Raw genomic sequence first — 16,991 nt, 5'->3', positions numbered from 1 at the left:
GAGCAAGAACTGACCTCTACATGGTCATCTCCTATGAGCCACTGAGATTAAGCATGATCTAGTCCAAAATCAGTATTAATTGTAACAAAACAGTGCTGTTTAGCCTGAGCAGAGGAGACAGAATCCTAAATGTACTTAACTGCTTTGAAGAGCAATTTGCAGCATGACTGATGACAGACAGGTCAAGGTGAATTGAAATTGTTAATCTCTCAGATTCTCCCTGACACATTAGAGGAGTTTGTACTGAAATGGTGCCTTAATTCCTAGCAGGTGAAGGGAAAGACAGTAATGACTTCAGAAGACAGAGTGAGATAGTTGGTGGAAAAGATAGGTTTAGAACTACTGTTTGAGAGGGAGACACCCTAAGGGAAGAAGAAGGTCTGTGGGGGCAGATCTCTGTGCCTTTGATGCAATTCATTGATGCCAGACCAGATCAGCTCTGCAAAAGGGATCAGCCCCTAAGAACTGATCCCTAAGAATCATAGAAAGACCCTGGAAATGTTACTGAGGGCATCTGAGAAAAAGGCAGACTTTAATATTTTGGAAGAGTAAGGAAAAGATCTTTGCGTTGTGGCCTGATTCCGCTGTCTGAATGTTGATGTTTATCAACAACAGGATTAGTTTCTACCACTGAGCACCACTGTCCAGGTCTTCTGCCACCTCTAACCAAAGCCCAACATCCCTCTATGCCTAATCATCTCCCAGTGGTGAATTGACTCCCATCCTTGGAATGAGGCTGCAGACAATTTACTAAAGATAATTTAAATACACTGAGCAACCAATCTTTCTGCAGGAGATCCAATTTTTTAATTATCAAGAAATGAGTTCATAAAATCACTGGATGATAGAGGTTGGCAGGGACAGCTTGAAAGCATCTAATCCAAACTTCTGCCCTAATAGAGTCAGCTAGAGCAGCTTGCTTATGTCTGTGTCCTGCTGGGCTTTGAATATCTCCATGGATGGAGAGGGTTTTTTTTCTTTTTGTTTCCATGTGTTCTTTCAAATGCATCACTATTTACTAAACTAAATGTAGCCCTGCTTGATGAAAACTGAGTGCTAATACAAGGAAAATCAATTGTTCTATCAAACAGTATTGAAGTCTGGATGTTGGTTGTGCAACAATTTCGAGGGTGGTATTTATGAGACAAGCTGTTGAAGAGCTTTACAGCTTGACCCAAGCTCAGTGGAGATGCCAGAGCTCTGCTGTATTTATTCTGTTGATCCAGTGGCATCAGTGGGGATTTTAGACACGGGACTGGTAGCATGTGCTGCCTGATGTTTTTTGGGTGCATCAAGATGAAGAAGGATTGGTGTAATTTTTTAAGTAGAATAGCAAAAGTATTGCAACTACTTGTTAGGCTCTTTTGACAGTTCAAGGGCTGATGAGTGAAGTGGATAAAATAGCCTTTTACTTGGAGAGATGGCTCAGCCAAGTTACACGGGCACTGCTGTGCAGAGCAGTTTGTTTTGCTCTTGTCTGTGCAGAATGTGTTGGTCAGAAAAGCAGAAGGATTTACTCTCCAGTGCTGTCAGTCTAGGATTTTTATAAGTACTACATGTTTTTGTAACTGTTTAGGGCAGGATTGCTCTGTCTCTTCTAAGTTATGCAAACTCACAAATTCTGTTAGGGAGAAAGTTTGTGGTCATAAATGGATAAAATGCTCCACAATTTCTCATAGCCAGGAACACTGAAAGCCTCCAAGAGGATTTAATCCTTAGCATAAAACAAGTGGTCCACTTTCACAGAAAAGTCTCTTATGGATCATTTTGCACTTGTTTACTCCTAATTTGTGATATATTGACAAAGGTGCCAACAGAAATCTGTAGAGAATTATGGTCTGTCCTGTGACAAATTAATTTTTCAGTGTGACCAAAAACAAACTTGCCATTTTTTCTGTTTCTACTGCAGATGAGGGTGCCACATTGAATGGGCAGAAGTCTACCCTTACAACCAAGTATTGCTGAGAGTTACTGCCTCAGTACAACTCTGATAGCCATGGTGGATTTTACACACTTGTGACAGAATATAATGCTCATGCTGGTCTAATTGGTTGCAGCATTCTTGATTTACCCCAACACAAATAGAATATACAAGTTAATACTAGAGCTTTGAAACATATAGGAGAGATGCAAGGCTCACTATGATGTTTTTGTTACATTTTTTCCTAAATACAAAGAAATCAATTTTTCTTAGGTATTCTTTTAATTTTTTAGCCAGTCATACTTTTTGCAAGCTGATGTGAGGATACTTGTGGCTGACCATGTGGGTGAAAAGCCAAAACTAGGCCTGTGGCATACCCAGCACAGTGTGCAGACACATTTGAATAAACTTTCTGTCTTGATTATCTGGAGTATCTGAGCTTAGGGCTTGCAAGAACCCAGCAGCAGCAGCCTGCAGTCCCTGGGTCAATATTTTTATGACTCAGAGAAAATTGTACCCATGGTAGTAGGGTGGGGGTGTAGGTCCATATTCCCACTCCTTATCACCCAGAAATTCCCTCTGCACAAAAATGAATCCCATGGAAACCTCCTTGCTGGCCTTATTGCCCCCTTTTGCTTTCTGCAAAGGATTTGCAGTTCATTTTGAGTAAAAGCAATAAAGCCTAATTTCTCCACTGGCTGAACAACTGCAGCTCCTGGTGAGTTGAGTTGGTTTTGAGGGTCCTAGCTGAAGAGAGATCACATCTCACACTCCCTCACCTTGTTCTGCTGTTTGCTGCCTACAGCTGCATTGTCCAGAGGGAAAAAGCACAGACAGGGTCCCCCTCTGCACATCTGTGACAGTCATGGGGTGCACATCAATCACACCCGCACCTGAGCCCCTTGGACCTGTGCTGCCACTGCTTGAGGGGCTGCAGGGTCTGATTTCTGCTACCTCTGTCCTCCTTTCTCCCCAGCCCCTGCACTTAGTGCTCAGTATTTATGGTGCTGCAGGGTTGCTAAGCAGCGCACAGCTCCCTGCTCAGAGAGCCTTGCGGTGCAGGTGAGACACGCAGTAGGTCAGTGTGGGCAGAGCTGGATGGGAGAAGATGATATCTGCTGGGGTGGTCCCTCTCCACAGCACACCTGCCTCACTCTCGCTCCAGAGTCCCCTCCATCGGCAGGCACATGGCCACTCCCTCTGGTGTGGCTGGGCTGGAGAACAATATTGGTGGTTTGTCCATTTTGGAGAGCCATTGGCTAATTAGCCATGTCAGAGAACATTTGTGAGGATGAGCATCACGACATCCGTTCCCCAAGCTAATGCCAGGTGATGGAGTGAACAGAGGGTTATGATGTGTGTAAACAGGTGTATGTAAAGAGTCTGATCCCAGCTGTGTGCTAGGTAGGAGTGAGAAAATAGTGGAAACAGTTCTTCATTCCAGTCTTTGAAAGAGGCCATGAAAAGAGGACCCACATGGAGCAACTGTGCTGCCTTTAATGTCTGCTTTTTGAGGCAGTGGCATGAAACTTTTTCGAAAGATGTTAATACTCCCAAGCAGCTGGAACTGTAGTTTCTTCCCTTCACTTGCTCTAAGCCCTAAGAAGCCAGTGTGGAGAGTGGCTAAACTCAAATTCTTCCTCAGAAATTGTCCCCAGTTACAATTTTCTAAAGCGGCATAAAACCAAATCTTTGCATAGACATCAAAGTGAGCAGGACTTGCTGTTTTCTCTGCCTCTTCATGGACTTGCCCCATTGCACACCTGGAGCATGAGAAGGCTGGGACCATCCTGTGCAGTCCATGGACATTGTGTTTGCATTTATCCTGCAAAGAGCAGGGTCTGGCTGTGAACACTCTTCATTGTGAGTGGAGAAAGCCAGAAGCAGTTGCATGAAAAATCAGTGGTCTCAGTCTGGTTGAAGGCAGAGACAGAGTGCTTCAAATGCAAAGTGATCTAGATAGCTGCAAAGGTCAGTTAATTTTATGAGTTTTAATTTTCTTCTCAGTTCTTTGCATTTGTGTTGCAGACACTCTTCTTTCAAAGACATTTCTGTAGCAGAAGATCTGCAGAGAACTTTTGTTCATCTCGACAGAGATTTATCATACAGTTAAATAATGTTGTGAAATTGTATTTAAATGATTTTGTGAAATAGCAGTAGCTTCATTCTTCCATCATTCAAGTTGTTGCCTATGTTCGACAGTGATGAAATGGCACGGTAGTTATCTGCATTCAGCAAAATATCTGGACACAAAGTACCATAATTTGGGGGATGGAAAAGTCCATTGCCTAAAATGCCAGTATCTACAGTCACTTGACTGATGAGGGGCATACTGTCCTTGAGAGAGAGCAAGAGAGCATGGGAAGAGCAGCCCTTGCTCATCTCCTCTCTCTGTCTCTTATTACTTCAACCCCACATTTTTCTAGTACTGATTCCCATCCTGACCCAGAGCACAGGCATCAACAGCCATTCATTTTGCAAACATGGTAGGGAATTCCTGTTCTTTTTTCTGCCCCACTTTCCCTTCCAATGTGGGCATGATTTTGTAAGGACACAAATATTTCTAATATTTCTCCAGTTTTCTTAGTTAATGTTTGTTAAGCACTTTGAGTATAGCAAGCATTGAATAGTTGTTCAATCCATTCTGATAAGCCTAGAGAATTTTAAAGAACTAAGAGAGAGATATAAGTTTGGGCTTCCAATGGTTTTACTGTATTACAGAGTGGCAGATAAGTTTGTTGCCCTCATGCCAGCACCTGTGAGAACATGTATGTCTCGGTTTTGTGGGGGCAGATCATACCTAATGCAGTAGAGTTACAAATAATCCCATTTTTGTGGGTGGAGCATACATATTTCCAATCCCAGGCTGGTTCTGCAATGCCTAGCAGAGCATGGAGCAGCATGAACTGATCTCCATGACTGTGCCTTAGCTGCCTGCACTACTCTGCAACAGGGCAGATCTTTGAGGAGCAGGAGTGTGCCCAGCTCATCCCCAAAGGGCACTGACAGTGCATAGTCCACTGCCAGGCATGGCCATGGCTGTGACCATCCTCCAGACATGTTTTGTCTTTGTTCAAAGTGCCTTCATTTCATGCATTTGGTGCCTTTTTAAATTTTTAATTTTTTTTTTAAATCATGTTTAGTAGCTTTTTGCCATTATAGACAGCCAGCATTATGTGTTCATTTTTTTACATTAGTCCCATTCATTTTTCTCCTTTTATAATCAAAACATATTGACAGTGTATTCTACACTGAAAACACCCGATGAATAATGTCATCTGTAATATCCCTCCAGTCAATAAAACCTTTTAAAGATCATTAGAGGGAATGCAAAGAAAGGGTTATTATGTGAGGGGTCACTGAAAGTACTTTTATCAATTATGTCAGTTAATTGTCCAGCATCATAATAATAAAGCTGTTTCTCTTCCTTAATATTGGTTTCATGTAGGAGCATAATTCTGAAGTTAGCTTAATTGAAGACTTAGTAGGAAATAGGATTGTATCCATCACCTTTGTCTCCCAGGGACAGATCTTCTTCCTGTGTAACATCAGAACAAATCTTCTTCAAGTCCAACAAAGTCTGTGGAATTACTCTGACTTTGCACTGGTGAAAATAAATGGAGACTAAATTCCAGTTCTTAAATTTCACATGTGGCTCAGCAATCTGCTGTAATTACTTGCAATCTGAACAGTCCAAATCCTCCCTTTAGACATACCCAGAGTGACTGCAGCAGGCTGAGAGAGGTGCACTTCTGCAGAATGAGATGTGCCCCATGCTTTGCAGCCCGAGTGCACCAGCTCTGGGAGCCTCTGAAGTGCTGATGAATGGCTGCTGAGCAGTATGGATTTTTTTTCCCATGAGAGAAACACTCAGCAAAGACTCAATCCATGCACAGAGAAGGGAATTTGAGTGTGAACCATCCCAAAACAGAAATCGCCCACATGCCAGCAGGGCTTAAATATACTCCAGAAACTGGTCAGCTAAAATTGGCTGTGAGACAGAACCGAGTTGGCTGTAAATCACAGCTAACGAATCAAAATGCTCACGTGAACAGTCAGAAAAGAAGAAGCTCTTCTTGGGAGTTAATATCTTGGAGCTATGTCAAGCTGTCCTGCAACAAGATTTGCAGAGCTGTGAAAGAAACTTTCTCCTTTTGCATAATTGTCCTAGCACTATGCAGAGCACTTGCACAGATCTTCTCCCCCTCTTGACACAAGACAGACAGAAAAGGTCTGAAGATGTTAAAAATTGTATGATTACTTGCTCTTGTAAATATTATTTATCATCTGACCACTGGTTCAGTTTGACTAAGATTGAAGTACTCAAGGGTCTCTAGGGAAAGAATGGCCTTTTCTGATTCATAAAAAACTTATTTGTTTTCATAAGGAGCAATGCAGCTTGAGGAAGGAGAACTCCATCAAATGTATAAAACTGAAAAAAAATCCCAATATACATAGTCCTTTCAAATGCTTCAGGTAATATCATCCAAGATACCTATAACACTTTCTAGTTTGGAAGAGTAAGTAAAAAAAATCATATATTGTGATAAAAAGTAATAAACACTGGGACAAGACAGTTTGTTGGTCTTTTAGAGGCTGGGCTATTTAACTAACCTGAGTGGAGATGGAAATATGGGGGATCCATGTAAAAGCCTTGGGAGACAAACACTGAGCTGTAATGAGTGTGTTGCTAAAAGTTGTCCAGATGGAGCTGCTTTTTATTATAACTGTAAAACATTTGCTTTGTATGTGGGAGGCAGTAGAGCCAGTAACCTCATCCTACAAGTAATGAATAGTGTACTGCCTGTTTTCTGGACAGATAGATGGTCCACATATGGCCATTGGCTAATTTAATAGAGAAAAACCAAGGTTCCGGAGAATTTTCATCATTAGAGTTTCTTCTTTGACTTCTGTCTTTACATTGTCAAATAAAATATATCCATACTGATTATTTTTCTTGTGTCTCTGAGACAGTGAAAGGCAGAAGTCAGAATGTGACTCCTTCCATGATTCTGAAGATTTTCAGAGAAGTGTCCTCCTCCAACATTCATTTAAGCCATAGCACCAGGCTGGCCAGCAAGGCTGGTTGTATGTGGCTGCACGCAAATTTAACGACTGTGGTCCTGAAAGCAACTGTTGTCAATGCACTGAGCTCCTCTAGCAGGAGTCTTAGTCACAAACCAGTCTTAGAAAGCAACCTCTCTTGTCCCACCACTTGCTCTCATGGAAAGCAATTCACCTCTGATGACTGATGGCCAGCATGAATCAAACAGTTGTTTGGTGAACAAACAGCCTCCATTCATGTTCTTTATGTTCTTATAAACATTCAGATTATGCAGAGTGATGGTCTAGAAATTGAATAGCACGACAAAATATATTCTTCTATTCCTATCTGCTAAATAAGGATGTATTTGAAGTGTGGCTGTAGCCCACACATCATCATGTCTGGGCTTCCAGCAGTGATGTCTAGCCTGGAGCTCTCAGCAGAGCTGCCAAAGGTACTGCTAGCATCCTAGCCCTGGAGATGAAGCTGAGTGAAAATAAACTACCCTGAAAATAAAATACCCTGAATCTTGGACAACTTTTTGTAACCCAGAAAGGTGCCACTGCAGCTGATCTCTACTGGTATATAGGTGGCTTGGATATTTCTGGGTATTTCTATTTATATGTCCCCTGAGGATAGACCAATCCTTATGAAGCAAACGGGTGTGTTGTATGAGACTCAATTTTATTGAAAGTTGTTATATTTTGTGTGTTGGTAGCTAATGAAATATGGTTATGGAGAAGAGCTTTGAGACCACTGCACATATAAGTGAAATAACTCTTTCATTGCCTTCCCCCTTCAGCCACTTTGCCCCAGGGATCAGCAGGCACACACTCAACCCAGCACATGCCAGCACCAGAAAAGTGGCTGCCAAATGGAGCTGCCCAGAGAACTTTGTTCAGAAGTGAAACAGCAATGAGGAGAGAGACATGCTCTTTATATGTTACTAAAGGCACCTTCCTGAGAGAAACTGAAAACACAAAGGGATTTTTGGCATGGGCACCCCTTACATTGGCACAGATACAATTGTGCAAAGACAGTACAGAGATGGCTCATAGCTTTCACCTTTGGTAGAATCTCTGTCAGTTGATACTGATACCCATACAGTGCAATCTTTCATGTATATACATATATAGAGAGAGACTTTTGCAGTTGGCTTTTAGAATTTACAATTTTATACCACTGTTCAGCAAAAAGTGAAGTTTCACTTTGAACTTCTGAGTACTGGTCATCCCCTCCAACAATGCATGCCAAAAACGCAATCTTTCCTCCTCTAACTATACCTCAGAATAAGAATGACCCTCTATTCTTGTTTGGGAAGAAATAGGATATGTATTTCCCCAGAGAAGAATCCAGGGCAGCAAATCCCCAATTGGAGACAGGTATCCCCTGGCAGTGCTGAGTCAGGTGTGGGAACCCCAGAAGGAGGTGAATTTGAGATCCTGTCATGTCTCTGCTGCCAGCCCAAGGTCACTGCTAGCTTAATTGGATTTCCTTGGAACCCAGCCTTCCCAGGTGCTGGACTGGATGCACTGGCACTCAACAAAGACATTGCTATGGAGGTAGTTAGTAGAAAGAGGTTTGCAACACTCAGGCTGTCTTATGAAATCAGGTTTCATTCTAAACGCTATCCCTTTTAGGCATGAAGCACCTGGAAGTGTATGAAATGTGGATTGCACTGGGAGTTTTAAACTCTCTTGCAGCTTACTGTTCTGGACAAAACTTCTGTTCCCATGTCAAAGTGATCTTATTCTTCTCAAAGCTTTATTAAGCCTATAATGAGGCGTGATAAAGTAATGATTAAATGTATAGTCTACTCTGGTTTTACTTGATTTTGTCTGAGTAGTCATAGACAGAGATTTTCTGAAGTGTGTACAAATGGGACAGGAGGTGAAGCCCTCTCCTAGTACTCTATCACATAATTGCCTTACAAACAGTAGGTCTGTGCCAAATTAACACAGTAGCTAAAGCTGGCAAGGAGAGTTTTGTCGAATACACAAAGTTTTGTGACTAGACATAATAAAGGACCAAAAACTATGTTTCCTCTAAATTTTTTTCTAAACGTAGAGTGTAAAAACTGTGTTTGAATGTGCATCAGTACATTGACCTTTATCCAGGACTCTGCAGAGGGTTGGTACAAGCCAATGTGACGAGCCAGTATTAAATTCTTTGATAAATAAGATGTATAATGTGATCAGAACCTCATTTGAAATTGTAGCTTGACATGTGAAATACACTATTAAACAGTTGTTTGATGCTTTCTTGATTTTAGGAGTCGCACAAGTTAATGCATGCATGGTGGAGAGGTCATTATGGACTCTGAGGCATCATTTCAGGCGTGTACTAAGCTGTACAGAGTTGCATGGCCAGAGTTTCATTCACAGATGTTTGGCATGAAGACCCAATTTGTTTGCTAAACAATGTATAGCAAATTATACTGTAAAACAATGCAAACCACTTATTAGTGAAAAGCCTGTTTCGCCTGCCACCAAGTGAGTATGTCACAGATATGAATAATTCCCTGCTCATTTCCTCACTAATTTGAAACATCCCTTTAACCAGTGAAGAGCAACCCTGGAAAGGAAATGCATAAATGCTTGTCCATAGCTTATCATCTGAAAGGGGGCTTAGAGTATTACACTTTTGAAGATCATGCACAGTTTGGCTTATTAGGCAAAAAATAGGATAAAAGGATTCCCCTTGGTGTGGAAGAAACTTTGCATACTTGGATCTCAACAGTCAACAAAAATTGGAGTAAAAAGAGTTAGTGGCACAGAGCTAGTGGCACACAGAGAGCCAATGCCCTAATGTAAGAGGGAACTTGAAAAATCACAACAAGCCAAAATGACCTTGTATATCTAAATACATGGGCCAATTTAATCACAGTGACAAGTGCATATGAGTGTGCCAAGCCGGGATTTAAATGGTGTAACTTGGGCAAGTCTGACCCCAAATCCCTGCCTGTTGTGCATTTGAAAACAAATTGAGAGAAGGAGTTAAACAGAGCAGTCTCCAAGCCTGAACTTTTGCATCAAACAATAGTCTTTTCATTGAGACTCAAGAAAATAAGTGCTCTGTTTTGCTAGCACTAACCCTGAGCAATTGATAAGGCAGAAGCAGAATTTTGATAAAATCTCCATTCCCCTATTTGCAGGATCTGAAAAAATAATTTTCCATTGCATGCAAGTGCCAGTGGTGTGATATCCCTGGCAACCTGTCTAGCAGGATCTGCAGAGTGCTCCCACCATCAGAGGAGAGCCTCCAATCCACCCAGGTCTATGCTGGGACACCAGCCTGGGGAGGGGAAAGTGCAAATTTCAGGACAACTGAAGCAGTGCATCTTAAAGTCATTATTATAAAGCAAAAAAATGTAGATTAAAATGAGAGGAATACATTTTTTAACATAAAGAAAGACAAGGAAGTCTAGACAAGGAAAGAAAATGGAACTGGAGAGATGCAGAAATATAGGAGACCAAAGAAAGAAGGGGTAAATAGGAGGAAAAAAGCAAGTAAAAGTGGCCAAAATGTCTTAGTTTTTAAAATATTGATAGGTTTGGAACTGGGAGAAAAGAAAAACAAAAGAATTTTTGAAAGCAGCAAAGATGTTTAGACAGCGACACTATTTGACACTATTTATCTGCCCTGGAAAAAAAAAAAAAAAAAAAAAGCACTGCCATCAGAGTCTCCATTTTTCCTGTCAGGGATGTGGTGTGGTGGATGTGTGCTTTCAGTGTCACAGAAGAAAGACCCACATGACCTCGTTTCAGATGCAGACAGGCACTGCATGTTGAGCATTGAAAAACAGTTCATCAAACCCCTTAGTCTCCTTAACTCTTAGTCTCCCCTTTCATTTCCATTCTCTAATAGCTGCAATCATTACTAATATTACCAAACTTTAACTCTTACCAGCTAAACAGACACAAAATATCACAATCAGAAGTATTTTCTTTGAGATTACAAGCAAATAAATTTACCTATCTGTAATCATTCTCCAAAGTATTAATCTTTCATTAATACTCTGCTGAAATTAAGTATCATTAACAATTTTTTGTTAATTTCTGTTTGTTTTATTAAACATAGACAAGAACAATAGCACAAACTGACTGTTGTAATTCATGTATCTGGTCTTCTTTTTGCCCTCAATAGCACCTTAAACTCAAGACACTCATGTCTGTCTATGTGAAAAGTACAAAGTTTTTTTCCTCCTACTATATTTAAAGCATCAAGTTAAGCCACTTTTGTGAACGGAAGTTGTGGGGAGCAGTTAAAGATAGAACATGGTCTGTTACAGGACTTAAGCTCAGGTCTCCCTTTTCAGAGTAACTATGAAATCCTAAATAAATTGCTTTGCTCTATAATGTACAGATGCTTGATAGCTTTCTGCACTTGTTCAGAATTTATTGTATTTTCTCACAATTAACACATGATCCTGGACTGTGTTAGCAAATAGTAGGAGTGGCCACTAAACAAAACAAGAAGGCAATGGTGCTGGAAGTCTGGTAGGTCACAGCAGGCACCATGTTTCAGTCACTATCTCAGACACTGGAACACAGACAACTGTATCTGGGCTAGCAGAATAGCCTGCCTTTACTGACAGTGCAGGGGAACACAAATGCCTTAGGCACAGAGCATCTGACATATTTTGGGTATCCACTTTAAGCTGTTTGAATAATGTTTTATAAGTACCTGTGATTTTCCACTGGCTGTGAAGATTGTTTGGGGTGGTCACCACAGGTGTACATATCTGCACTGGTCAGATGAGTCCACTCCTAATTACTGCACACAGTGATGTTCTGATGATGAGTGATGGACTTGGGTCCTTGGTGGACATGACTGGTCATCATCGCAGTTTGAATGATATGACACTTGGAGGAGAGAAAAATCATGACTGCCCCAAGGCAGAGCCCAACCCAGCACCCCGCCCAGCATCCCAGCCTGTGTTCCAGAGATGAAGGTGGCAGCGGAGGACATTCCTTCCAGCAGCCTTCACCTCATGCAATAGGGACACCTGTGTCCATTAACAGATTAGCATGGGGACACCAAAAGCGCATCATGACACGTTAGGATCAGACCTGCCACCTTCCAGGTGGACTATGATGCTTGACAAAATTAGCTGCTGCTTTGGCCTGTGGTCAAAAGGGGAAAATAGACAGAAGTTCAGTATTATTATGTACCTTACATGTCCTCACTTTCAATCTGTATTGACAAAGAAGATGTTGATCTCTGTTCTTTCTTCTCTCCCTTCCCTGCCTGTACATCACCAAACCTGGGATCACCCAAGGAAACCAATGAGAAAAGAAGAGAACGGAACCAGTCGGTCGGAATATGCAATGACCTCCTCCCAAAACAACAAAACAGTTGATAACAATGCGGTCGTATAATCCCCGAAACCCCGCCAAGGGCAGGAGGTGGTGAACTTTCAAAGCACACACACAGAGATGCAAGGTGGGTGAAATGAGGCAACGAAGGGAGCTCTGTGGCCAAGGACTTCATTTCAGAAACAGCGCACGCATCAGTGATCCAGAAGAGGAAAAACAGGCTGCTCCCCAGGCTTGCTGCTACTCCGAGGGAGGATAAACTCACCCACCTGGGCTGCCCAGAGAAAAGGCCTCACAAAGGCATAAGCACTGCATGCTGCATCCCATGAAAGTGATGTTACGATGCCTCCCGCTTCTTCCTCTTCTTCCTCTCTTTCCCTACTTTTGTGTTTGAATTGAGTGTCAGAAGAGGTGATCTGCCAGAGTGGCAGTAGTTTATCACAGATGGGTCAGAGGGAGGTATTTCCCTCTAAATGGGAGGTGTCTCTCTCTAAATGGTAAGGGGTGTCTTCTACAGCCTGTGCAGTTTCATACACCAACGCTTCATTCTTTTCATTCTTGCTGTTTCGTTATTAAAAAGGGAACAAAGGTTTCTGTTAAGCAATCAAGCAAAATGGGCCTGAAATTGTGACTTATCCCAGGATATTTATCTGTGGTCTGGTGACTATGCAGTTTTCATGGATGAAGGCTTTTCAGGCAGAAGAAATCAAAGTGTAAGATTTTAGCAATTAGCATTGCTATTGAAAGAGATGTTATTAAGATGTGCTTTAAACATTATTAATTCATAATCAACCTCCTTTTTTGCACCACACTTTTATTTTATCTTTAAAAATGTTCCTTTGTTAAATTCCATGTTTCTCTATGTTTGCATCACACTGATTCCCCAGGGAAACTCCTACAGGAAAGATACTGTTTACATCTTGGTGTGAGTGTTTGGGCAGGATTGTGTTGAAAGGACTAGCAGCCCTTTGAAATTCTCTTCATTCACTGGTTAGTCTTGTTCCCTCAAAGTGTTGAGTCTCCTGAACTGATGCACTTAGGACATTGCAGGTCTGGCTTGTAGGACCACTTTTGAGGGTCTGGCAGCTGGTTGTGCCCACATTACCTCGGTCTCTGCCTCTCCTTAGCTGAGGCTGACGGTGGTGCCAAGTTCAGCATACAGTTCAATATACTTTCCATGACATGGATTGCAGACTATTTAAAGTAAAGCTGAATCTACCCAAATGCATTTCACATAGGATCTCAGGTCAGACTCAGTAAGCAGCCCTTAGGAAAAAGGTGATGAGACTAGTTGAGATGCTGGTCTTTCCCTACCTCCTGAAAACTTTCCTTTGTGTTGTATATCCACATGTATGTCTCCATTTACCTCTGTGCTGAACATAGCGATGCAAAGACAAATTTACATCCTGGCATCTTGTCTAGACATAAAACTTTGGTACCACTCGGTCTCCATGTCTGTGGGTAACTCCCAGGCACCGACGCAGTCTCGCTTCAGGACCTGTCTGCTCCCCAGCTGTGTTGTCCCTCAGTACTGCAACAGACCAATAATTTCAGTTTTGTATAAGGATGTGCCTGAACTGCAGAAATCAGACCTGGATTTTGAGCACATTCCGGCCTGTGGGTATTCTGTTCCTGGGATGCAGAATTTGGGGTGATGGTAGAGGAAGACAATGTTCTGCAGATCTTCCCAAAAAAAAAGCTCTGGAATGTTCAAATCAGCAGTCTCAGCTCAGGCCCATCTGCAGTTTTCTATTACCTATCAAACAATAGGGTGTATGTAAATATAAGTACCTTTTCAATTATAAGATGAAATGCTGCTATATATTGCTCTTGAGAAATTTATGTAGTTATTCATTTAGCTTTTTAGTCTGTCATCACTACGTAGAAGTTTAACTGCATAAAATTATTTTTTAAAGTTAGACTTTCTTGGGAAGTGAATGCAATTGCAAAAGTGAAAGGAGGCAAGTAACGCTTTGCACATGAGTATGATCATTCCCAGCCACATTAATGTTGTGTGCTTGTGCAAGAAACAGTGATATATTCTAGATCCAAAGTGGGATTAAAATTACGGAATTTACAATTTGAGTCTAATATCCCAAATGTTGATTGTCTAAAGCCCCTAAATACTATAATAAATATATTGCAAGTATATTTCTAGAATATTTTTAAGCTATAGCATTTATTTTGGTGTAGTTACCTATGTTTCTTTTTTTTTTACTCCAGTTGTTTCAGCCTAAATGTGGAAACATGGCATAGTTTGAGACTGGTTGCATGTTTATCTGAGAATATAAAGTATGAATGCAGATAAGTTTAGCATAATATGGGCTCAGGAGTAGCACTTTTTCCTACATGTTGTCAGTTTTATTTGTTTCCTAATACAGCTTTAAAGGCATGTTCTGTAAGGTCAAAATCACAAAAAGGATTTGTAGGTCCATCAAAATATGTCTGTTTTTGCAAAAAAAAAAAAAGAGATGGTCACTAAACTGTCTGATTTTCAGTCATATCAGCAGTAAAATGTCCTCACTAGAGGAGACCCTGGTGCATGACACAACCTACCAGCAAACCCAGCCCAAGCTCCATGAAGACTCTTCAGGAGAACAAAAAAATTTTAAAACTTCCTGGAGAGTGGAGAGGCATTGCAAGACACAGCACATGCCACCTAGGATTTTTTCCAACTCCGCCACTGATCTGCTGTTTACTAGCAAGTGATTTTGCCTCTCTGTGCCTCAGTTTACCCATCTGTATAATGACAAGAAAAGCAGGTAACAGCTCTGCAGCAGTATTTTGAGGGAAGTACACATAGCTTATTTGCTGGGCGGATATACACTGTCGTTGTATGCAACATGCTGATAAATGTATTGGGCACATCATTCCATAACAGTTCTTGAGCAGACATTCCTCATGTGCTTTTGTAATGCATTGGCCACAGAAAAGCAGCAGCTGAAGGGCTGAGAGCTGCTCCTCTGCTTGCCCAGACCCTCTGCTCTCAGCCCTCACATTGCAGCATGGCAGGGAGACGTGGGAAATGTTGCGTGGGATAGTTTTGCCTTTAGATTCCTGCCCAAGCGCAGTTGGCTACATTGCACCAAAGTGATCTTGGGAAAGACGCTCGGAAAAGTATAAAAGTATCCTGGAATCAGACATAACTCTTCAGAAAAGGGAGGCTAGACAGGGGATGCCACTGAGGAGTGATTTCTGAGGCTTGCTGATGGGGTTTAAGGTTGTGTTTAATACTCTACAGACTACTTGCAAAGCTTATATAAGAGAGGCTTCTGTGCTTCCTAATTGTACTATAATTAAATGTGAAGGGGAAGTAATAGGCCAGATACATAAGCGCTTTGCTCAGCAGTGATCCTGGATCTGGGGAACTGGCAACCCAAAATGCAGCTTTAAAAGCCTTTTGAGTTCCTTTTTAGCCACTAAAATATCAAGAGTAGAAAGAACCTGCCTAGCTCCATTCACAAATTAGTCAGATCCCCAGCAGGTGTGAAGGTGGCCTGTTTCTACACAGAAGGGACTTGCTGTGCTCTGACCACCACCAGACAAACTCAGCAAACTGCTGCCCTCAGTCTGAGGGAGAACAGCAGCTCCAAATCTCTTCTCAAGGATCACCACTAGCAGGGAATGAACCTTAAGGGCCTGAGCTGCAAAGTGTTGAATTTCCTTGTTCCTCACAAGACAGGAAGGTGGAGCTGAAGCCATGGCCCCGCTGCCCTTCCTGTCCCGCACCTGACACAGCGGTGTGCCCAGGGAAGCATTTCTGCCTTGGACAGATGCTGCAAAAACAGACGTGGAAAGAAAGGGGAAAGTTCTACGAAGTATAAAATATAAATATATTGATATATATCTATACAGAGACCTGATTGTCCAGTCTTGCATGCCTTATGGTCACAGCACGTGGAGAAAGTGTGGGCACCCTGCTCCAACCAGGTCATGACCATAGATGCTGCCAAGCAATGGAGAATCAGGGCTGTGGTAGATATGTATTTACAATACTCCCTGCACCTGTACAAACAAAAATATATTATTTTAAATTGCAAAATAGTGTGTTTAAATCAATGCATGAATGTAAATATTCTAAGATCTGCCTTCTTGACTGTGTACCACATGTACAGATGAAAACAAATATTGTTTATAGGAAATCTGTATCGGTGGTTAAATGACTAAAGAGAAAAAAATATCAGACTTAATGTTGTCATGTTTCTCAAACAAGCCATTAATGTATATTTAGTATTTAAGGATATTGCTCAATAGGTATGTTCTGTACCAAAAACTGTGTTGCATATACAGATTGTTCAGTACCCTATTTTAAAAAGGCACCATAATTAATTTTTATTTTAAATAAAAATGTACTTGTAAAAACTTAGCTGTGTCCTGTTGATTATGTAGCTGAGAGCATTGAATGAGGGAATGGCTCCAGTGCCTCTTCAGGCACTTCTCTTTTTACCCAAATTTACCAGACATGCTTGAGCACTTTCTGTTGTGGTTCTGGAGAAGCTCATGGCTGCTGCTTGTGTGTGTTTCTGGATGGGTCCTGGTTCTGTCTCACCTAACCCTGCAGTTCTTGTCCCAGGTATGTGCACTGCTGGTGGTGCATAAACAAAATTATTGCAATCGTGCATTCCTGCAGTCCCCCCAAAGCTCATTAAACCCTTTCTCTAATGCTGAGGGGCTGGAAGTTTCATAGTCTAATTTTACAGTGATTTCT

General features: G+C 41.6%; 1 protein-coding gene across 2 annotated transcripts in view; it reads left to right on the top strand.

Annotated features, from left to right (window-relative positions):
* Positions 1–16,647, top strand: part of PRIMA1 (proline rich membrane anchor 1) — a 49,907-nt gene extending 33,260 nt beyond the window's left edge. Inside the window, exons 4-5 of one of the 2 annotated variants that reach the window (XR_005980776.2) lie at positions 9,238–9,457; positions 12,247–16,647. Coding sequence is in view for 1 of the 2 variants with exons in the window: in XM_030274899.4 (XP_030130759.1) it covers positions 12,247–12,346 (100 nt within the window). In the remaining variant the exon portion in view is untranslated. The remainder of the gene's footprint in view (positions 1–9,237; positions 9,458–12,246) is intronic. The other variant, XM_030274899.4, reaches the window with a different exon arrangement.
* Positions 16,648–16,991: the final 344 nt, after the last annotated feature.

Source organism: Taeniopygia guttata, chromosome 5 (genome assembly GCF_048771995.1).
Source record: "Taeniopygia guttata chromosome 5, bTaeGut7.mat, whole genome shotgun sequence".
Lineage (NCBI taxonomy): Eukaryota > Metazoa > Chordata > Aves > Passeriformes > Estrildidae > Taeniopygia > Taeniopygia guttata.
The sequence above is the reverse complement of the archived record's forward strand: the minus strand, read 5'-3'. Positions and strand labels throughout refer to the sequence as shown.